At 31.5% G+C, this 24,965-nt stretch overlaps 1 protein-coding gene across 1 annotated transcript in view; it reads right to left on the bottom strand.

The window, feature by feature from the left end:
- Positions 1-3,603: 3,603 nt before the first annotated feature.
- The window catches only part of LOC136984955 (phospholipid-transporting ATPase ABCA3-like), a 59,650-nt gene continuing 38,288 nt past the window's right edge, over positions 3,604-24,965 (bottom strand). Inside the window, 9 exon segments of the mRNA XM_067282102.1 lie at positions 3,604-4,412; positions 5,774-5,990; positions 6,061-6,234; positions 6,369-6,556; positions 11,072-11,571; positions 15,114-15,350; positions 18,451-18,576; positions 19,514-20,383; positions 23,455-23,540. Coding sequence (XP_067138203.1) covers positions 4,245-4,412; positions 5,774-5,990; positions 6,061-6,234; positions 6,369-6,556; positions 11,072-11,571; positions 15,114-15,350; positions 18,451-18,576; positions 19,514-20,383; positions 23,455-23,540 — 2,566 coding nt within the window. The 3' untranslated portion in view covers positions 3,604-4,244.

Here is a 24,965-nt window from a genome sequence, read left to right as displayed (position 1 = left end):
GATTTGGATTTGAACTTGACCCAGTCTTTCAAAATTTATCACAGCACAAATTAGTATCATCAACCCATGCTGACTGATCCTTTATGGATCAATGTGCCCGTAATGAAAGAAATAGTACCTTGTGTTGATAGTATACATTTACTGTTAAACATGAACACAGACTTAAATCGTTAATATTCAAAGAAATAACAGCTTGAAACAGAATTATTTGGGTTTAATGTTTTTATCTAATATGTAGATCATTGTTGGGATTCTACATTAAAAAACTTGAGTAACAGTTCCAACATTACAAAACCTAAAATTTTTCTTGTGTTAGAGCATTTCAAAGTCAAATATAACTTAATAGAATAATAAAATATCAAGAAAATGAAAAGATAAGTACACTGTTTATTCACTTTTTAAGTATTGTTAATTGAGGCATACTTCCAAGAGAAGGTAAGGATAGTATCTTTATCTCTAGATTTAGATATTCACCAGAAGCTGCAGCCTCAAATATTTTCCTCTCAGAAAAGCCTGAAATGGCAACATAATATTTGATAACCCTGGCGGCCTCCTTCAGAATTCTGGATTGATCTTGATTGGCAGAACATGTTAAAGTTGTATTATTGTGTGTTTGTAGTCTCTGTCCTCGATTCTTGCTAGTGTATCACAACGTGCGATTTTTTCCAGCCCCATATTGTTAAACTTAGCAGGACCTTATAGATACTGGTTCTGTATCTTTCAGGAATATTACAAACTGTCAGCTTTCAGAGAATCTATTAAATGTACCCACACTTACCGCACATCTGTCCAAGATAGCATCACTAAGATACAAATTCTACGTCTATTTTTTAATTCATATTCAAACAAGAATTTGATTCTCAATCTCATCAATTCATGCAGACAAACAAAAGTGACATTAATAAAAGCTTCACTTAATTCCTATTCTCTTCCTCTTTGAAGTCGGTGAATTGGCTAGATTGAAAAAGTCATGAATAGTTTATAAAAAGGAGTCCAACTATTTGTAGAATTCTAACAAATCAGAAAGGTACAGAAGCAGTATCTACAAGATTCCCATTAGATTAAACAATACACGGCTGGGGAAAAAGTATCACTTATTCTGATACACTAGCAGGAAATGAAAACAGACTGAGCACAAATATGATAAAGCTTTGTGTTCTGCCAACCACAATCAATCCAGAATTCTGTAGGAGGCAGCCAGGGTTACCAAAAATTTCTCTTTGTCATCAAGCTTTTCTGACAAAATGAATGGAAATATTCAAGGTGGCAGCTTCTGATGAATATCTAAATGCTAGGGGTATAGATACTGTCTCCATGTTCCCTTGGCAGTATACCTTAACAATATTTAACACACTTTTTACTGTTTCTTCACTTAATAAAAAACTAAAAAGATTATTCTGTTATTATTGAAGTTATATTTGAAATTTATGATTTGTGTTTGAACATATCAAATTTTGTAATCTGGTTGGAACTACTATTTGAATAATATATATCACACTACCCAAACACCACACACATCCTGGAGCTATCCCACCTAATGTGCTACACATCATTTTTTTCCTTTCAACAAGCAAATCTATCTTCAAAAAAGAGGTGTTCCAATGGGTAGCCCCCTATTTGGAGATTTGTGTGAATTAATAGTTTGCTTCAAAAATTATATTATAAATGCATTATGTTGATGACATCCTTATTATTTGGAGATTAAGCCAGACATGGATAGAATACTGCAGGCTTTCAATAGCAACCCATTTGGGCTTACGTTAAAGTTAGAGCAAGAAAAACCCATTTCCTCAACCTCCAAATACAGTTGAGAAATGGTTGTATAACTACAAAGGTGTACCATAAATCTAACCTACAATCTTTATCCCTTCAACATCTAATGACCCCCATATACTTATAAAATAGCAGCATACATGGCTCTGCTTCAAAGAGCTTTTACCCATTGCTCTAACATTACGAATGCTCTACAAGAAATAAAATGCATTAAACACATTGCCATAGCCCACGGTTACACCAGTAAGTTAATAGAAAGGCTAGCTCATGAGATACAGGGCAACATAAAAATGGGAGCGGTAAATACAAAATCTCTAAAACAACAAAGAAAATGCATAGTGGTTGACTTTGACCCTAAGATTGAGCCAAACAAAATCATAGCCAAGAAGGTCAAGGCAGATTTAGCATACAAACGTAACCCATAGATATATAAACTTACCAATGCCAAAGGTAAAGGCATTGGTAAGAAGTTTATACAGAGTATACTCCAGAAAACCTGGAGTATACTCGGTACCGCCGGATGACAATAGATTTAATACCAACAGGAAGTTAATGTACATAGGCTCAAGAAACAGATCATTAACAAAAGCAGAGCACAAGTACGATACTTATAACGATAGATTTAATACCACTCTAGCCCAATATGCAAGTGAGCCGGGTATAACAGGGTATGCCAAATGGGAAAAGCTAAAGATTATCACACCAATATACAACAAAGGCAAACTAAGAACACTAGAAACATTAGAAATCGTCACAAAATCCCTTAAAGAGAACTGCATTAATAGCAAGGATGCCGACTCGTTATCCACAGCTTGGCAATCGCTCCTAGACAATCCCTTAGAAGAAGTGGATTAATTTACTCATTCCTATAAAAAGTCATGTGACTACGAATTTATAAAACAAAATTTATAAAGACACATTTAAGTGATGTTTTATTTTGCACTAAGCTTGTTAATTTTAGCATATAATTTTATTTTTGTTTGTTTATTCATTCTATTCAAAACAGTGATCATAACAAGATCTCAATGTTTTAAATTTATGTTCCGATTTATTTTATAACCAACGTTCTATTTTTATTTAACCCGAATAAGGCCATTCAAAATAGACGAAAACGTTAGTTACATTAAATAAATTGCTAGAAAAGGAAATGTGAAACTTCTTATTAGGCAACAAAAATATGGCAAATTCCCAGTTTCCTGGCAGGCAAATCCACAACTAACTAGGATGAAACCGGACCTGATGTAAGATACCTTCCCATCAGAATAGCAGAACAGTTAGGGGTCATTTGTCATGGAGTTGCTTTCATAAAAAGAAAAGAATGATTTCCTCAATCTCAGTACAACTGAAAGTTTGACAACAAGCAAGCCACTTGAGAATAATTTAAAATAATGGATTGATTGGTTTCTTTGTAAAAAATCTTTCCCTTATGTTGTAGAATCTGATACCACAGTGTTTCACCCAAACTCTTGAATTGCTTGTGGCTAGTCTGTCAAAGTTTGTTAAATTCAACCTTATGCATGTGTTTTCACTCTGATTAAAATCCCATGGTAAAGACCAATGGAGTCAGTCGTGAAAAAGACGAATTTAATTTTACAACGGAAGCATTTGTTTATTATTAACTATCATTTGAAACAAAGAAGCTTGTTATAAAACACTGACTGAAAATACCAGATTACCGATAGAGTCCAGTATTTTCTGCCAATTTGTCGGAACTTGAGGGGGTGTCGAGGCTGCGGTTTCGGCCCTCAGCGGCAATAGTGTCAATCATATATAAAAAATACTTTTAAATAATAATCAGGTAAGTTGCAAAACATCAAACACCAAACAGTGAAAAAAATTAAATATATTTTTTATTTGGAATGACCTTAAAATTTAAATACAAAATAAAATTTATATATGGATATACTGTTATACATATTTCTGGCAGTATCACTTTGAAAACTTTCTCACTATATTCACTTTGATATGACAAAACACGCTAGCTCTTCGTCATAATGATGATCTTATGATTAACAATTAACTCGTTTCTTGGAGATTTCTAATTAATTAATACTGTTAATATCGTTAAAGGTCTTTCTTCATAGTGTAACAGGGATATGACAAAATAGATATTTTGATTATTAGATTTGCAAAATTTGATTTTGAGCAAATTCTATGATTTTTAAGCTTATTTATATACATCATTTAAGTAACAGACAATTATATATTCTATCTAATCAAAGCGTAATATTTAATAAAATTTCTATCGTCAAGTCAACAACGCATTATATTGCAAATGACTAGAATTCTTTCTTAACGGACACAAATTGCAAACAGGAATGTCTTCAAAACAATATTAAAATAATTTACCCTCTTAATTTAGTAAAAAAGTCTTAAAAATGAATAACAATTAATATATATAAAAATGGAACCGTGATGGGATTTGATATAGTTCGTATAAAAATATATATATATATTTCGAAAAAACAAATTTAACAATTTTCTATCTGTGCTTTTGCAAAAGCTAAAAAGATTTGTTCCAGTGTAGTGCCGCTGATGAGGTAGTCTTCCAATTGAAATTCTTCTTTGGCATTTTCCATTAGAGAAAACATCTTGCTCCATTTAATTGCTGGATCAGTCACGTGATAATGTAAAATGTCCTAAAGAAAAAAAGATCAAGTAAAAATGCGCTATATATTTAAATGCCGTATTTTATCAATTCTAAGACTTGTCAGAAATAAAGATACGTCTTACAAATTAACATGTTACATTCATGGTGTAAAACATCAAATCGACAGTCGTGAACAGATTGCGTGACATGTTACGTACCATTAAATGACAAACTAATTTCAAAAGTAACAGATATTTTTGGCTGAGTTTTGCTGGTAACAAAGGCTTAATTTAATTCCATTTTTAGTGTTTAAAAAATGCTTTCAAAATGATATTTTGATGCAGCATTAAAAGTTACTGCACATGCAGAAAAAATATGAAACTAAAGCTGCTAAACATTATTATCTGTGTAAACTGTGCTACTTATTTAAATAGCAATTTTATTAAGTTAACATGAATTAGTTGATAAGAATGAACTAGCCACCGTGGTTTCTCAGTGGCTAGTTCGTTCTTATCTTAATTAAATTAATCAATGAACCTTGGAGGAAAAGAACATGGAAGAGGAGGAGGAGGAAACATTCGTGTATGTATGTCTCCTCCTCCAAAATCCTTCAAACCTTTCTTCAAGTTCATTACTAGTAATAATAATACAGTAAAACCTTGTAAAACAGTAAGTTGAAGTTTAAGAGACAAGACAGCAATATAAAATGTTGTATACACCAAGATCCATCTGAGTCTTACCAAATATAATGTTAAAACTGTAGTGGATTCTCTTACTTGATATCTTCCTTCACACAACTTTCCAGTACAGAGGTAGATTGGCATGCATCAAAATCATCTCTAACCCCTCCCATGTCATCGTAGAGCGGTGTGAAATTTATAACCACTCCATTATACGCATATGTATAAACAGCAAGGACAAGGACTCCCATCACCTGGCAATCTCCCCTAAATCTTTTGCAAATCTTTAGTAAATCTTCCCTGATTCTTTATTGGGGTCTACCCAGTCTTTCTTCCAACACCAGCATTCCATTTTAACTACCCACATCTGAAGATGGTGCATTAACTAGATTGAAAACATTCAGGTTATTTAAATTTCACCCATCATTAAAGGGATGTTAATTCAACTGAATTACTTTTAGCTGTGCTAACTCAAGAATGAAGAAAAATAAACAGGCAGCATGTGAAACTGCATCAACTGTAAGAACATGCATATTGAAACTACATTGCTTATATATTTCTTGTGGTTCTACAAAATCTGAAGTATTGTATGCTTCCAATTTTGCAGAACAAAAGATGACAACTTATCTAGATAGTTAGAATACCAACTATCCAATAGCTAACAATAACTTATTAACTCTAAATTATAATAAACATGATAAAATTATGTAAAATTCTATAAGTTTTTTACCTGATGTGCATCCTTAAGCACAGCACTTGGAAATGAACTTTCGATAAATCTTTTTACATTTGCAATTCTTTCTTCGGACGACGATCGTTTTACTTTGACAATAAGTGTAAATCCTTGTCCGTACTTTGCTCTGAGATGTTGCATTGCACCCAGACAACGAAACTGGCCATTTACCATAATCGCAATCCTGTTGCATAAAGTTTCACATTCATCCATACTGAAAATATCAAAGAAATTTTTTTTAAAATTTCATCTAATTTGTTTTAACTTCTAATTTATTTATTTACCCATGTGAGGTTAAAACAAATGATACATCTAACAGTTGTCTCATTATAATGAGTGTTTTCCATATCTTGCGACGCGATATTGGATCGAGTCCCGAAGTCGGTTCGTCGAGAAGAATAATGGATGGCAGGCCGATGAGGGCCAATCCCAAAGATAATTTACGTTTTGTGCCACCACTATAAAGATTATTATTATTATTATTTATTATTATAATTTTTAATATTATTATTATTATTATTATTAAAATAATTATATTACTTCAAATTTTTATATACCAATAATTCAATAACAGTTTCAGATAAGAATTTACCTGTAAGTTTCTGTAACTTTATTGGCATGTTTTTCAAGATCACACATCTCAATTATTCTCTTAACTAGAAGATTAACGTTGTTTTTATGAATTCCTCTCAAGTTTGCAAACAACACCAACATCTCTCGTCCCGTTAGACGATTAATCAGAGCATCAAATTGTGGACAATATCCAAGTGCCTTTTGAAACTAAAAAATAAGAAGCCATTACAGGATATTTTTTAGGTAATTTATGTAATTGAATTACATTAGTTGTGCTACGTTCATCTAACAAGAGCTTAAAGTCAAATGACATTATGAAGTAAAACAGATTTTTAAAAAAATCAACTCAAAATTTTATTCAATCTTTTGATGTGATGCTACACTAGAATATGAGCTAAATATTGATAATTTTGAAATAATGTATTTTAATACTGAAGAAGTTTGGAACAGTAAAAAGGTTTAGATAACTAAAAATTTATATTTGGAAATGAAAAAATTTTTAAGGTCTAATACCTACCTATTTACTACTAATTAAATGAATTAGTTTTTAAGGTATAATACAGTAGACCCCCCTATAACACGGTAGATACGTTCCGTGTTATATGAATTCTGTGTTGTAGGAGTCACTTAAATTTTACGAATACGTGAGCCATTCACAGCCCGGCACTTGTGCAGTTTAGGGGGTACAGCTGTTTGAAAGATTTTCTTCCATAAAATTAATCTATTCTAGACTAATTTGACTCAAACATTTCCAAAACACGTATAATTTTTTGGGAATAATCCATATAAACTATGCTAGAGACAAAAAATTGTGGGATTACTTAACGAGTGTGCACCGTTCGAAGACGCCATTGCTTGCTTAAGCTTGTTTTTGTCGCGGAGCGGCTCATCGAATGACGGATGAAGTGTTTCCTGATAAGTTATTCTTTCTGTGAAAAATTCACTGAACTTTGGAGACATCATTAACAGAAATATAATTTTTATGGCCGTTGAATGATAAATGTTTTTTAGTAGGTCCGCTGCTTGTTTAAACTCAATGGTTTGTGCAATGTCCACTATTGGTCCAGATTCGACCAATCCTGTCGGCTATGACAATCTGTCTCATTCTTTTACAGTGTTATACAAACATGATTGCAATTTTTCTGCTGTGTTATACGAATCTGTCTTATATGAACCCGTGTTATAGGGGTCTACTGTACTTTAAAAATTAGTATTTGAATTATCAACAGAATTAAACAATTATTGATGTTTTTCTGTTTTGTGCCCTTTAAAATCCTTTTACTTGAAGAAAAATTGATTTTAACATTTCAATAATTTTGTTTTTAGCTAACAGAAGTACTGTGTCAATTCTGTTCTGTTCTTGGTTCAGATGTTCTGAATGTTAAAACTGGAAGAAATCTTTCATGAAAGATCTCACTCCAGTCACCAGGTCTTATCTCTAAAAAATGGCAGATATATTTCTGTGAGAATCTGGAGTTGGACGATTATATTTATAATAAATTTTGTTAAAATAATTATAATTTTGATAGAAATTTTTATTTATCATAAAATTTAGTAAAGTTGAAAAAGGAACTTCCTTTTTTAACTGGAGGAAAACAACTCAGGGTTAATGTTAACCTATGGTAGTGAAGACGGCGACGGGGAAATTCTTTCTACCCTACATTCTAGATGGCAACAGGGAAATTTTTTCTACCCTACATCTGACGTGGTCGCGTTTATCCGTTTAACCTTGAAACGGAGACATGAGATTATCGGAGGAGATTGAATCTCCTATAATCTCGTGTCCCCGTTTCAAGGTTACAGGGGAACGAGGATTTTCTCAAGTAATGAAGGAACGAGGATTTTATCAAGTAATGAAATCCATAGAGGGCGCTTTGACGTGAATGATCGGCAATTATGCAAATTTTTTTCCCCTGAAAGTGGAGTAGGCGTGTTGTCGTGCAAAAAGATTATTTTGATGTTTGGATACTTTTGGAATTTTTCTATTATAAGGTAATTAATAATAATAATAATTTTACTTTTGAATTTAAGCAATTGGAATTTTAAATAACTGGATAAGTGATTTTTGCATTTTTTGGAAAGATATTCCACAAGTTAGTCGTGTCGAATTGCGATACTGAATCGGACGAATTTTGGAAAGAGTGTACTGGGCGACGATTTTACCAGTTAATCGAAGCAGAGTCTTCTGAACTAGGATTAGACGAAAGAATTGATGGTGGACTGAAATTTGCCGTAAAACTGGGCCATCAACACACCAAGGAAGTTTGCCAGAAACGTGGCCAAACATGCAAATTGAGTTATCGCAGTAACCGGAAATCATGTGTGATGTGTTGCCGAAAATGCTGGCGGAATAGTTTGGCTTTCGAAGGAACGTTCAAAGGGAAATGTGGCAATATATCACGGGCGAATATTTTGACATTCATATGGCACTGTATTGGTTTAGAGTGCACGACAAGTAATTTGGCAATTTTCTCGAGTATTTCTAAAAAGGCAGGCATAGACAGGTCGAACCACATACGTTTCGTTATGTTAGTGTCTTTACATAATCTGACATTGTTTAAAATAGGAGGGTTGGCAAAACGGTGGAAATAGATGAAACAGTGATATGTAAACGTAAATATGAGAAAGGACAAAAAATGAAAAGTACTAAATGGGTCGTTGGAGGTATATGCCGGGAGGACAAGACTTGTTTTATATGCCAGGTTAATGACAGATCTGAAATAACTCTAAATTGGATAATATTGAAATACATGAATTCTGGCAGCATAGTATTCACAGATGAATGGAAGGGATATAACCACATAGATGACTTAGAAAGTAGAAGGGAAAAAGCTCAGTAACAAAGTAAGTTATCCTATTCTTTTATTTGTATTTATTATTATTATTATTATTATTTTTTTGTGATAGCGACTGGAAACATGGCCACGTCGAATGTAGGGTGGAAATAATCTCCCTGTCGCAGTCTAGAATGTAGGGTAGAAAAATTTCCCTGTCGCCGTATCTCGCTACCATAGGTAACATTAACCCAATTCAGTTCCTCCAAAAACAATAGATAGAGCACGATGTGTCACTCTCTATCCATGGGACTGCATGACTTCTGTCACATGTCTGAAGCATGGAGCTATTTCTAATAATTGGGTGGAAGTTTAGTATAAAAGGTAAGGGGTCATCTTCAGGTACACTCTTACTAAAGCTCTTGCCAACATTCTCTACTCTTACTTGTTCTTATACAGATACGAGTGAAGATAAGATTTAGGAAGAATTCAACTTGTGCCTAAATTAAAGAGAATCAATGCTCCATATTGAATATACATGTACTGCAGGTAATATATAATTTTGTAAACTCTCTCTCATAGAGGAAGGATTAGAAAATAAATTGTTATCACTTTTGGGAATCATTTATATATTCGAAGTTTACTTTTGTTATATGATGTTTTTATATAAGTAACATTTAATCACCATATATAATAACTTTGATCATCACTTAAATTTATCCTTTATATTATCATATTTTGAGTTGATTAATGCCTAACTCCATCTCTCTACCCACATCCCTCATTATTAACAATTTAACAAAAACCCTCCTAAAATTCCTGGCCAAGTTTCTAATATACTTTTTCCACTCAGAAATAAACTAACTCACATTATAGGATGCAAGATAATTTATCTTAACTGGTGTCAGGACCTTGAGAAAGATTTCTGTGATCTTTCTTTTATTTTACTTTCCATCTTGAATGTGGAACAGGGTTATTCCAGAGCCCCAGGATCTCACACTTCACTGGCATGTGTAAGAACACAAGAATGCTTAGATTTAAGATACATTTACCATATTGTAAATATTTAGCTGTTTGTTCTTGATATAATCAATAATCATTTAAGAAAACTAATACACCAACATCTGCCATAAATCATTGGGCTAGATTTTGGATATATGATTAAAGATTAAAAATAAATTTGGCACTAGAGGTAGGCATTAGGTGCCATCTCTTATTAAAATTAATAATTATAATATTTAAATAATTTAGATTAAACTGGAAGAAATAGTAATAGCCATTGATGGTTATGTCTTTGGCTTATATATACTAAAAGAGGAAATCTGAACGAAGGTCCAGGTAGCGTAACTGGCAACGCATCCGCACGGTAAGCGGGAGTTGCAGGTTCGAGTCCCACTTTGGGCCAATTCTTTTCTTCCAGTTTAATCTAAATTATTTAAATATTATAATTATTGATTTTAATAAGAAATGGCACATAATGCCTACCTCTAGTGCCAAATTTATTTCTAATCTTTAATTATATATCCAAAATCTAGTCTGATGATTTACAGCAGATGTTGGTGTATTAGCTTAGGATATCAGGTTTAGTTTGATGTTTATTTGTATTTAAGAAAACTATTGAAGAAAGAAAAAGGCTACCATGTTTATATTTCCTTTTCAACATCTGAGTATGTATGATTTATTGCTTTGGTATTTAATGTCAAAATTTTGTTTAATTCTTTAGTCAGTTATAAATTTTTTAAACTTCTAAATATAATAGAATATCAATATTATAAATTTGAAATAAAAATTTTAGTTATTTTTTTTGGAAGAATTCATCTATTTTATTTTTGTTTTAACTTAAATAATTTTATCCTGTAACTTCAAGATTTGTTAACTTAGAAACTAAACTATAAAAATCATAAATGTTAATTTAATTTTATATATTTTTAAATAGAAAAATAATTACCTTTTCTATATTTTCTTTAATATTATAATCATCGATATATGCATTGCCTTCTGACGGCATCAAGTCGCCAGTTAACATTCTAAAAGTAGTTGTTTTTCCAGCACCATTTATTCCTAATAATCCAAAGCATTCTTCTTTATGCACAGAAAACGTTAAGTTATTAACAGCACAAAATGATTTGAAGTTCTTTGTTAAATTTCTTACTATCATTGCTTCTTCTGTAAGTTGCGATTTTTGAAGGATATTTATTCTATTTCGTTCACTCAATACATCGCTATCTTCGTTAGCAGGAACAATTATATTTCTCATCCTTGGTTTATATTTTTGTTTTAATACTTTAGTAAATTTATACCATAATTTTGGCAAAAATGTTTCAATAAATATCAAAATAGAGAAGTATAGCAAGCCATCGATAGCCAGAAACATCAAATCTTTACCGGTCGTTGCTTCCCATGATAAATAACTCACTCTTTTATGGCATTTGTCTTTACAAATGTTACCTAAAAATGTTTAATAATTCACAATAATTAACATATATCAACATAGTTCAAAATTGTATAACAAACGTGTACACAAATATTGAAAATTTTAAATTTTTGTATAGATAAATAAATTAATTTAAAACCTATGTTTCCATAATTTTTCTATACAGGAAGTCCTTGGGTTATGGATGATCCAACTTATGGCATTCCATAAGTATGAATGGGCTCCAAATATACACCTCTCATATTACAACTCTAAGTTGGAGTCGCTGCCCTGTCAAGTGGAACTACAGAGATACGAAGAGACTATTTTAATCATTGGTTGTGGGCACCGAGTAACCACTGGTGTCTGAACTATAAGACCGGACTGAGATAAATGTTTGGGCTCTGGCAGTACAACCCGATAGGGACTAGCCTTTCTTGCTCTTGTAGCGCTTTGCGGCTATTATGTATTATTATTTTTTTTAATCATTATCTTTGTTTTTCATTTATGTTGTGTCGCGTGTATGTTTTTGTACGGGTTCTTTCCCGTTTCCTTCCCCAATACCACCAGTTTTCTGCTCGCTGGGCATACGATTTGGTGATTGGCCCACGATGAGATCACTTGGGACAAAGTGATGTCGGTTACCGGGGGATATAAAAACGTGTGTAACCCATGTGAGAGAACTTTTCTCTCCTCCGGACTTTTGGTTTCGTGTATTGGCGACCAGAAGACATAGCAGACTGTTAGAAATAAGACCAGGCATAGGAGAATCAACCGTTCTAGGATTGAGGAAGTTACAGAGCCAAAAAGTAATCAGTTTCCATCAAGGGAATTATGTGAAGGGCAGAAGGGATTGCCTTCTAAGAAAGAAGAGGACTAACTATAGTGTCACAGTAATCAATGATTTTTGTGTTACAAGAGAAAGTTCATACAGACTACTACATATAACGTTGATCTCAGTGTTTTCTCTAATTTACTAAAAAGAAAATCAGAAAATAACCAAGAATGTTTGACAAAATAATTACAACATACAAATTCAACTTTAGACAGTCTCAGGAATATATCACATCTGTAATCCAGGGAACTCCTGTATAGAGTATGTATTTATGTATTACAAATCAATATTTCTGGATAATATGAAGTGTTAGGAAAAAAGTGAAATTATAATCAATAAAATTTGTCTGAAGTACATAGGATGTCAGATTTGGAACCATAAGAATTATATTGATCTGTTTATTCTTTTACAGGTAAAAATTTAAGTAAGATAAGTTTTTTTTTATCCATTTGAGTCAGCAGTTAAGGATTTCTTTTGACAGATGCTCCCGGTTTAAGGGTTTCAAATACGAGGTCTGTTCAAAAACTTCTCGAACTTTATTTATTACGAAAATAATACTTCACTTACAATTTATTGGTCAAAGTCCCCTTCAAAGTAGTCTCCTCCCCAAAGTATACCCTTATCCCAATGATGTTTCAACTTTTTGAAACAGTCCTGGAGCACTTCTGGAATGCTCATAAGCTCCTCTGTCAAATTTTTTTTCTATCTCTGGAATGGTGACAAATTATTTCCTTTGAGCAGGTTTTTAGTTTGGGGAACAGGAAAAGTTGCATGGGTCAGGTCAGGTGAGTAGGGCGGGTAGGGAAGCACAGCAGTCTTGTTTTTTGCCAAAAACTCATGAGTTCTGAAGGAGGAATGAGCTGGTGTATTGTCATCGTGAAAAAACCACGCGCTGCTCCTCCAAAGTTCGGGCTGTTTTTGCCTGATTCTGTCTCTTAGGCATTTCATAACCCTCAGGTAGTAGTACACTGGGTTGACTGTCTGGCCTGTAGGTAGGTATTCATGATGCACAACCCCCTTTGCATCGAAAAAAAAGAGTCATCACCACCTTAACATTTGAGCAAACTTGTCAAGCTTTTTTTGGATGGGGATGTTTCACCCGCCCATTGTGAAGATTGCACTTTTGTTTTGATGTCATATCCATAAACCCATGACTTATCACCTGTTATGATCTTGGACAACAAAGTTTCGTCCTCTTTAGCTTGATCAAACAGTTCCTGACAGACTTGAACTCTATGTTGTTTCTGGTCTATGATCATCATGCGAGGTACGATTTTGGCGGCAACTTGATGCATCCTCAATTTTTCAGTCAGGATTTCATAGCATGAACCAACCGAGATGCCACACTCTTCTGCAAGTTCCCTGATGGTCAAATGTCGATTTGCACGAACGAGATTGTTCACTTTCTTGATGTGGGGGTCACCAGTCGATGTTGATGGTCGTCCAGAACGTTCGTCATCTTCCACTGATTGCTGTGCCTTTTTGAAACGGGTAAACCACTCATAACATGTGGTATGTTTCATAGCATCCTCACCATAAGACTTGGTAATCAACTCAAAAGTTTCTGTGAAGGATTTCCTGAGTTTCATACAGAATTTCACAGAACAACGATGTTCCTTCAAAGAGCTCATTTCCGTGGATCCAACTTTTTGCCAGACCCCACAAACACCCCTTCACATAAATGACCATAACTAATCACCAAAATGGGTTGAAGGAGGTTACTCGGGTGGTTTCTGCGGACGCACCACCACCAAGTGGATTAAAAAATAACCAACCGGAGGTGCGCTATTCAAACAGACCTCTTACTATTGTATTGAATTATTGCTTAATACCACTATGTTTTTCAGTTTTCTTGTACAGATTCAAATGTTGTTATAATAATGTAAAAATATTGTAGTAAATACAAGTTTTTAATTAACTTTGTGTTGATGTTGATTATGTTATGCCTCTCACAGATTCTACCCTGTATGCTAAATAAACAAACAAAAAGTTCGTTAATTTTAAAATTTCATAAATCCTATAAACACTTGTTTGATACTAAGGTGTTAGTCATTAGCACTGTATTGTCATACTGGAAAATACAGGTCCATCTCTGAAAAGTTTACATTTTGATTCATGTAGATATTACTGAAGGTTTAGAAATATAAGCTTCGTGGTTCCCAGAACCATTTCAGAAATGCAAATCTTCAATTTCCTCTTTGCTCATGCATCTTCAAACCACTAGAGACTGTGGCTTCTGGACTTGAACAACATGCTGAATTATTAGCTTAATCTTCAGATAATGATAAATTATTCTTTCACCCTCTTTGTCAAATCTTCAAATGCTATACATTTCCCGAAACTTGTCTGTTTTGGGAAAGGGACAGCATCGAAATGACCATAGTTATCTGGAACAGAGAAAGTTTTCTGCCTAAAAGCTTTATCTGAATGAGCATTATTCATTGCAAAAAGGGTTGTAATTTTTGTAATACACAACAACAGTTTAGAGTTGTAATGTAAGTTTTACTGCAACCAAATCAAGTTGATTTAATAATTTACCAAGTACTCTATGTTATCTGATGAGATGTATCCTTGTTTCAAGTTATTCAAAATAGCTTGAAACAAGGATATACTCTTGTACAGCCCATACACAGTGCATATGCATGTGTAACAGCTACTGCAATGTTATGTGCAAATATTTAAATTAAAATTTAATATTTACTTAAGATGAACATATATTGCAATCAAATTTAATTTACTTACTTTGACAACATTGAAGTAGATCAATCCTGGATGGGCTTTCACACACAAACTTCAACATAACACTGTCAAGTTGATCACACATCGTATTATAAACGCTAATATTATGGATTCCACTTATCGACCAGGTTGCGGCAAAGTTAGGAAAAAAACGAGTCACCCACAAGGTCGTGTCTAAATCGTCAGCCGACATAACTTGTGTATTAACAAGTACAACCAAAATTATTCCTAGTATCATTCCTTAAAATAAAAACTGTTGTAAGAAAGACATCAGAGGAATAAAATTAACTTAATATTATCATTAAATTCTTCTATTTTCAGTAACTTGTAGATTGGTTAATTTGATATAGCTTACATTTCTCAAATAACAGCAAAGCAGGTTGAGGTTACCAAAGTATTTAGAAATGTTTTCATCTTGATTTAAACATTCATCTTTAGTTAACAGAATAAATAAAACAGATTTATTTTATCGTTTAAAAATTTATTTTAAGATGCATTTTAGCAAACGATGTAAAAATAACGAAAATTGAGATGCCTGACACTAGCAAATAATTTGTTAAATTAAGTGATAGATCTTCAATAGACTCTTTTCATGAGCCAATTGAAATATATATATATAGATATATACGTGGTACGATCCAAAAGTTCGAGGAATGCAGTAATCTATGACAACAAAAGCATGTATTTGAAGTTACAGTGTATGAAATGGATTCTACTAAACCATTTCTACGTGTTCAGGTTAATTTCACCCATGTCATGTGATTAAACCGCGAGTGCTGCTGTTTTTTTCCAAAGATACTTTGTCCTGCGACGTAATCAAAGTGGAGTTTCAAGAACAACCTCCAACATTTCGACTTCACCGTGACCTTTCACCGTAGAATCACCGTACACCTTTCTTAGCAATTTTAAAATCTCCGTAGGTGTTTTACCTAAATGCTGACAAAATTTAATGTTGGAGGCTGTTCTTGAAACTCCACTTTGATTACGTCGCAAGACAAAGGTAACTATCTCCAGAAAAAAACAGCAGCGCTCGCAGTTTAATCACAGGACATGGGTGAAATTAACCTGAACACGTAGAAATGGTTTGGTATAATCCATTTCATACGCTGTAACTTCAAATATATGCTTTTGTTGTTGTAGATTACTGCATTCCCCGAACTTTTGGATCGTACCACGTATATACACACACACAGTGGATTCTCTATTGGTGATTTGTTCCAGTCCCAAATAAGGATCCATATATATATAATATATATAATGTTAATTTTTCCCATATTCTTCGTTCTGTATTTTAACTGAAAGAAAAATGTTATCCCACATCAATCGTTTCACTCACATAGAGTGCGTTAAATTGAAACACTGATTTTTGTGTACTAAAAATAAAAACATGTCAAATTTAACAGTAAACCCTTTGACTATAGCTAACCAGTTTTTGTGGTGGTTTTTGGCTACTTTTTGTCTACTGCTTTACAAAATACTGTACTTTATTAGTGACATTTCCTCTTAAATCCTGGCAACATTGGTAAAAATTAGCATGTCATCTCAGGGTTGACATCTGTGCGATAATTAGTGCATTTGTACAATTATTTTGGGCACTGTACGATGTACAGTACAATGTATGATAATTTCATAAATATGCTTTACTCCAAAAACAACTTAATTATTGAAAAAACCCAATTTGCAATCACTATTTTTATATATATCACCTTTTCATTGATATTTTGTGTCTTTTTTCACCGCTAAAAGGCTACTAAACTTTTGGAAGTTTTTAGATTGGCTACTACCATATATTCTTGATTATAAAGCACATCTTTGTCATACTTTGAGACTGCTAACTGCTATACTTTTAGAGACCTACCAATAAAATGCTCAAATTGATGTAAAAAAATTGTGCAAATAAACCTTCTGTTGAAATGCAGTCATGTCTTTACTTGTACAAAATGTAATAAAATGTATCATCTATAGAGGAGTTTCCTGCTAGTAAACTATCTAGAACTGAAACTTTTTTTTGACATAGGGAGTTATAACCATTCGAGGAGTGAACTAAAAATTTTAGTCGCAAAAGTTTGGAAAAACTAAGGTTTATGCTAGTAAATACTACATACATACAGTATTTAAGATGATTTTTGCATTTAATGACATTTTAGTACCATTATTATATACATAAATATTTTAAAATTTAAAAAAAGTGAAATTAACAACATTAAAGATGAATCATACTAATTAAATTTTATAGAATAAGCCAAATAATTACACTAGGGTTACATGAAAACCAAGCCCAAAGTATACTAATAAAAATATTCAATCTCAAAACTGGATGATAGAAAAAAAACAAACAGAAAATGAACACGAATCTCAGTCAATCCGGCAGACATAAAATTCAAACTTCAAGTGTTACTGTACTGATAATTTTGGCTTGGTTTTTTGCTAATATATATAGTAATAATTATCAGTGTAACTAAATATGGATATACGGTAGACTCAGTTAACCAGTACCCAAAGGGATTGGTAGATACTAGATAAAATGTAGTTTCTGGTTGCTTGAGAAAGTTACTATTAAAAATAGAACTGATACAGAGTTTATGGCATGATATGGTATAGTATTGATTTGATATTAATTTTGAAACAGTAATTAGAAGCAATTTAAGACAAAGACAAACTTAATGTAACACAACATTATAAAAACAGCTAATAACAATAGATCCGAAGTAACCAGTATGTTTACATACAGTGAATTTGTGGAAGTGGTAGACAAACACGTAGTGCACAAACCACAGGCTTACTTATGGAGTGGCATGCCAAGTTTAAACTTAAGTTTCAGCTAAAAATTAATTTAATTTTTATTTAAAGCATTATTTCTTTGATCTTTTGCCAATTTCTTGAGTTCTGGTTAATGTTGAGTCTACTGTATCTTGTAAATTAATTGATCTAGAATTAAAGATTGGACAGAATTCTAGGTAATGTAATTGGTAATGTATCTGCACAATAAGAAGTTTCACAGGTTTAAGTTCTGCTCCAGACTGATTTTTTTCCAGAATAGACAAGTAATTGATTTTTAATTATTAAATGTAATACAAGATGGCAGCATAACTATCTACCTCTAGTCAAAACTACATAGTTAGCCAAATTCTAATCCAATAGTTAATCTAGATCCATTAATTTGATTATTATTATAATCATGACTTTAATGTAACCAAACAATGATTTAAATGTGACAATTGTTTGGTTTTATTATAAAAATATTGGGCTTTGAAATGTTTATATATGTATATCATGACTTTAAAACAAACATCCTAGCATTTAATAACAAAAAAAAAAATTTATAAGAAATTTTTCTTACCAGTTAAAATACAAAAAACAACTAATAATGCAAATCCTGTTGACGGCTGTTTCGGAAAGAAAGAAAGAATATAAACTAGAGGAAGTATCGCCCATCCATGTAACACAAATACTAAAAATATTGCACCTGAAATGTAAAGATATAATCATTACACAAATTATAATGCTTGAAATTTATATTAAAAATGCAAAATTATTCATAGGTTCAAAAATATTTTATGAAATTTTATAATTTAGGTATACAAATAATTTTTTCTAATAATATTTGTTACATTATATACTAGAGTTTTAAGAAAAATATCTTTCCATTGTTACATTAAACATCTGAAAATTTTAAACAACTGCTGAAGTTGTAATCCCATGATTAATATGGCAATCTTTATTAATTGTGTTGATTTGAAAATCATGGTAATCTCTAGTAACTGAATTTTAGAACAAGCTAAAAATACAGTAGAAAACAATACAATTTCTTTGCCAAATTCAAGGTTAGTCTAAGAGATCCACTGAACATATGCACAGCATAAAGTGGCAAACAATACGAGTACAGTTTGAAAATACTTTTTGCCACACTATGCAAATTATTTTGACGAATTCCTCCAAAAGTGTGGGGATATTTAAAAAATAATTACCATCACAGCTTGATTTAGATTGAATGGATGCTATGAATATTTGCAAATTACTTGAAATAACATTTTAGAATTTAATAACCTGACTTAGACGAACAGAGTTCATACAGGAGTTCTTATGGAAAAAGAAATTTTCACATAATATTTAACAAAAAGATAAAATATTATGGCTTTTTTGATATTCTAAATATTTCTTATTTATCATCCAATACACAGGATCTAGCAGAATTATTGGATATTTAGTAATATTATACATAGAATATTTATGGTAGAGGATAAACTACAGATTAATGATATTATTATTATGTAGTGATAAAATTTTCACTTCAAATACGGTTAAGTTGATTTAAATGCAAATATTTCTATTAATATATTATGTTACATACATTAATTTATTTAAAATAAAATAAAATTTAGAATTACTTCACAGATACTTACCTATTGATTCCACTTCTATAACTTTACTGGTTGAAGAATATACCAAAAAAGGAATGATCAATATAAAACTGCACAGAATATAAAGTAAATAATCCCATATAAAATTCGTAAACCAGTATAAACAGCCATTCAATCCACACATTCTTTGTAATAGTTTAGCTTTTGTTATTCTTTCGTGAATTAAAAATAATACAAAACTTGAAGATAGAAAAGTCAAGGCTAGACATGTAAAAACAACATACAGAAGGGTGCTTTTAAACTGAGTGAAAAGTACATCATTTGAATTTGCCAATGATCCGGGAAGTGGATGATTAATAATTTGAATATTTGACTGATTGTTGTTGGTGGCATACCTTAAAATGGATGATGTTACTAAATTTAATGATATTGGATCTAAATGATATGGAACACCATTGAACCAAGAGGTTATATTTACAGAGCTATTATTTTGTTCCAATGTTGCACCAACAAGATCATTTTCTGTATAAGATTTATAATGTTTACTATGATTTAACTGATATTCAAAAACATTATCTGTTTTGAAAACTGTTGCATCTTCTGATTCCAATATATTTTTATAAATGTTTGTTAAAGAATTATTTTCAATTTCTGTGTTAATCTTATAAAATGCATTTGTCTTTGAATAGAGCTTTTCCAGATTCAGATCCAGAGCATTTTCATTTTTTTTAACATAAAATGTTGAATCCAACCATATCATAAATGAGAAAAGAATTAATGGAATGGCTAATTGAAATATAATTATTATCCAGTCACGTTTTGCGTAATGAAATCTTTTTATAATAATGCTTTTCATTTGCTGTATCAGTAACTTCAAGCCTGTTGATTTAGAAGAACATAACAATTTGATATCTGTAAGGAAAAAGTAAATACTAATGTAATAAAGATTATTATTATTAAATATTGTATTTTTCCTTATATTTTTTTTAATCTACAGTAGAGCATCGATTATCCGACCTCCGATCAACCATCACATTGGTTAACAGACTGCGTTCTAGTGGCAAATTCAAATGTCCCTAGTGATGTGGCGCTACAATATTTGGCTATGTCTTGGCTATTTTATTATTATTTTTGTTAAATTTTTGCATGTTTTAGCTGGCAACATGGCTTGACCGTGAAAGGGAGGCCAGTATTTAAACCAGGCTTAATTTTCTATTTTTTCTTTATTTTCGTATTTATTTTGTGCAAAATAAAGAAATAATTTTTAATGACACAATAGCGATGATTATTATTTTAAAAAAATTTGTTAGGCTTAACATTGATGAAAATTCAACGCGAAGTAGGTTAATAGCAATATACTAATTACACGGGATATACTAATAGACTATACTAATAATATATTTTTTCATACTTTTCAATTATCTGTTTTTTCAGTTTTCCCGACCAATCCCAGTCCCCAACTGAGTTGGATAATTGATGCTCTACTGTATATAATTTACATTATATCAGTAGTAATCCCTTAATATTTCAGGCAATATTTCGAATTAAAAATCTTTTTGGACTCAATAATAATGTATTGCAAGATATGCACTAAGTATTTAAAAGACCAGAGAAGAGTCAGTCACGGAACTCATAGCCACAATAGTTGGATAATACAAAACCTACGTATTACCAATTACGTATCAGAAAAATAAATTATTTTTTACAAAAAGAATATTTAAAATATGAATTTTTTAAATTTGGTTAAGACAGTTAACCAGCATATTGCCATTTCACAAAGCTGTTCTAGGAATCACTGATGATTGTATTTGTAGGTTAATGTTACCTATGGTAGCAAACATGGCAGCTCATCTCTGAAACAGTGGGGACGCACATTCTAACCTAACCTATTCTAATAATTTGGTTGGCAATAATTATGTTAATTTATTAGAATAGGTTAGGTTAGAATGTGTCCCCACTGTTTCAGAGACAAGCCGCCATGTTCGCTACCATAGGTAACATTAACCTACAAATATAATCAGTGATTAACCTATTTGTAACAATTATTTGTAATTTTCTAAAATTATAATTTCAATAAGCTACAAAAGAAATTACTGCTACATTTGCCAAGTTACATATTTAAAAACAGTGTATTATTTAAGTAAATTTAGCATTATAAGTAGACAATCACACACTGATAATGTTAATGATTAAAATATAAATTTTTCCATTACAGTGGGTGAGTTTAAAATTAAAATCATATATACAAACCAAAAATAAAATTAAAAAGCAAAATCTTTGTTAACCTAAATTTATATAGATTTAAGAGTATCAAATTCTAGTAAATACAATTTCAAATTATTAATACATTAACGTAATAGCTCAGTAACTATAAAATGACACAAATTTGTAAAAAAAATACTTGTGTGTTCATTAAAGCTACCAAATAGAAAAAAGTTTGAGATGAAATTGGTTATTTTAAGATAAAGATCATATTCATATAAACTAACCCTACTAACCTGATGCAAAGCCATAACACACCAACAACTGCAGATGATTTACGGCAGTTGTTGGTGTGTTAAGATCACATTCTAATAATACTTTTCAAATTATTTATGATCTTCCATTATGACATGTTCACCAGGCAATGTCTGCAAAATGGGATCTTAAGGTGAAAAACTTAAAACAGACTGCATACTTTTAGACAGATCTGATATGAACAGTTTAGAACATTAATGGAGTAATTTGAATCAATACTTTTGCAAAATCGACGTTTACAGATTATGCCAGAATTTGCCTTTATTATGAAAGCTTTCAAGCTTTACAATAAACATTTAATTTAACAAATACAAATATTTTTTGCTATAAAAAAGCTATTTTAATTATAACAAGTAGCTTAGTTTTGATTTTGCTATCAATCTTTTATGTACTAACAAAAAGGACCTTAATAAAAGTTCAGATTCTCAAAAATGTCAAGATCGGTTTTTACAGATACTTCAACATACAGGTAGGCCTCCTACAACGCGGTACCTTTACAATGCGTTTTCGCTCCAAGGCGGTTGGAAAAATGCGGAAATTTTCTTACAACGCAGTACTTTTACAACGCGGTTTAGGGTATTTAGAAACGAATTATCTTTCACATAACAGAAAAATCGCAACGGATCACATAAGTGCAGTGGAACTTGATGGAACAAGCTCAGATCTTGAAATAAGGCCAGTCAAACATTCTCGAACAACTATAATAAGCGACGATGAAGACTGAATTTGCGCATAACATTATGTTTCTTTTTGATTTTGACTTGAAATCATAATCTTTTTAGTTTTTATATGATGTTGAATTTTATTTAAGCTTTTTATGTACATAAATTTAAAAAATGATGAAAATGTTACACCATAAAAAGGCAGTTTCTCTCTTTTTAGAACTGAATCCCAGTTTTTGTATTAAGTTGGTGTCTCCTATAACGCGATTTCCCACAACGCGGTATTTTCAAGGAACTTATCTACCGCGTTGTAGCAGGCCTACCCGTATATAGAAAAATAGACAATTCTGATAAAAGAAATATATAGAAACAGAAACATTTTATTTGTACCAAAAGAATATATAAAACATTAAACAGAAGTTAGAAATTTATGAATCAAAACAATATATATATTTCTACAGAATTTAAAATGTAGTTGTGCATTAACAATGCATGACTATAGCGAGGTTGAGGCTGAAGTTTTAAACGCGAAAACGTGTACGTTGGACATTCAGTGCTGCTTTCCTGTAAGCCTAGAAGTTTGACAATGATGTTTGGAAAGTCAGTGAAATCATGCTCGGCATTCCAAACGTCATTGTCAAACTTCTAGGCTTACAGGAAAGCAGCGCTGAATGTCCAACGTACATGTTTTCGCATTTAAAACTTCGGCCTCAACCTCGCTTATATATTATACTATTTTTTGTTTTCAGAATATACAACCTTAAATTTATGACCAAGAATAATTTGATTTTTATGAAGAAATACCTTTATTCTTGTCAAGATCGACAAATGATTCAGATTCGTCATTATTTAGCATTTCTTCACAATTATTTTGCGATATTTTTCCAACTCTATAAAGAAATGAATTTATATTAATTTATAAAAACAAAAAAGAATGGATCATCATCAATATTAAAATTTATATAAATAAATAATAATTTATCTGGATTTGATTTTGTAAGTGAACATATGAGTTAAATTTTGTTTTATTTTGTTGAGGAACATGGCAGTTCCACAAAATTTATTAACAAATAATTTCTTATAAGAAATATTAACAAATTAGACAGAATATGAAGAATTTTATAGTATAGTCTTTTTCAACACCTGAGGAACACAACAGCCTTTATGGACAGAGTCAACCTTTTATTTGAGGCTATTCACCTGCCTCAATATGTAAAAGTTTTTAAAAGATTCCAGGACAATGGCACAATCATAAAAAATCGTTTGTTTCTTTGATTCAAATTTGACCCATGTTTGAATTTATAAACATGAACCATATATCTGAGGTAAAAAGTAACACTATATTTCCTATAATCTATTTACTCAAGTTGTACGGAATATTGAAAATATTTGCAAAATGACAACCAAAATGTTAAAAAGAATAAACAATATGCTGGTCAAAGTTTGCTGGTAACATCTGATGTATAAGAACTTCACAAGTGAAATAATTATAAATATTTGTAATATTTGGAATTATGTCATTTATATAAAAGATAACAATTTAAATAATCTAATAACATCAGATAGATAGCTTTGATTATAATATAAACATGAAAATTGCATGGTAAATTGTTTTAATTACATCAATACACATGTATTGGGTTGAACCAAAAGTTTGTTTGGGTAGTTACATAATCGCTCATCTGTGTTGCCACTGTCTTGCTTATCAAGTTTTCACTTGTTTAGGTGAACATTACAAATATTTGCATTTTTATACGCAAGTTTAATTACAGCTATTTTTTAAAATTGTTATTTTTTAAGAAAAAAAAACATTAAAATGGAAGATAAGAAAGAGTATAAGATGTCGAAAATGCACCATTATTTCCAAAAAAGGAAAAAATGAGACAAAAACTCAAAAAAGATATGTGCTTATATGGGGAGGATGCAGTAACTGATGAAACATGCCAGAAATGGTTTTCAAAATTTAGGGCAGATGATTTTTCTCTAAGATGCACCTCAGTCAGGACAGGCCTTCGACCATAGAAGATGAGTCCATAGCTTTAATTCAAAATGATCGGCATAAAACAATATGAGAGATAGCGACATCTTAAAAATATCCCAAACATCTGTTGTCAGACATTTGGCTAGCCTTGGTTATACTTCCCGTTATGATGTTTGGGTTCCTCATCAGTTAAGTGAACGAAACCTTATTGACCACGTTTGTTTGTGATTCGCTTTTAAAACCAATGAAGATGATCCATTTTTAAAGCAATTAATAATGGGTGATAAAAAATGGATTGTTTACAACAACATTCAATGCAAAAGATCTTGGAGTA

This window comes from Centruroides vittatus, unplaced genomic scaffold, assembly GCF_030686945.1.
Source record: "Centruroides vittatus isolate TY-2023 unplaced genomic scaffold, ASM3068694v2 contig_941, whole genome shotgun sequence".
Lineage (NCBI taxonomy): Eukaryota > Metazoa > Arthropoda > Arachnida > Scorpiones > Buthidae > Centruroides > Centruroides vittatus.
Note: the sequence above shows the minus strand (reverse complement) of the source record. Positions and strands in the feature narration are given on the sequence as shown.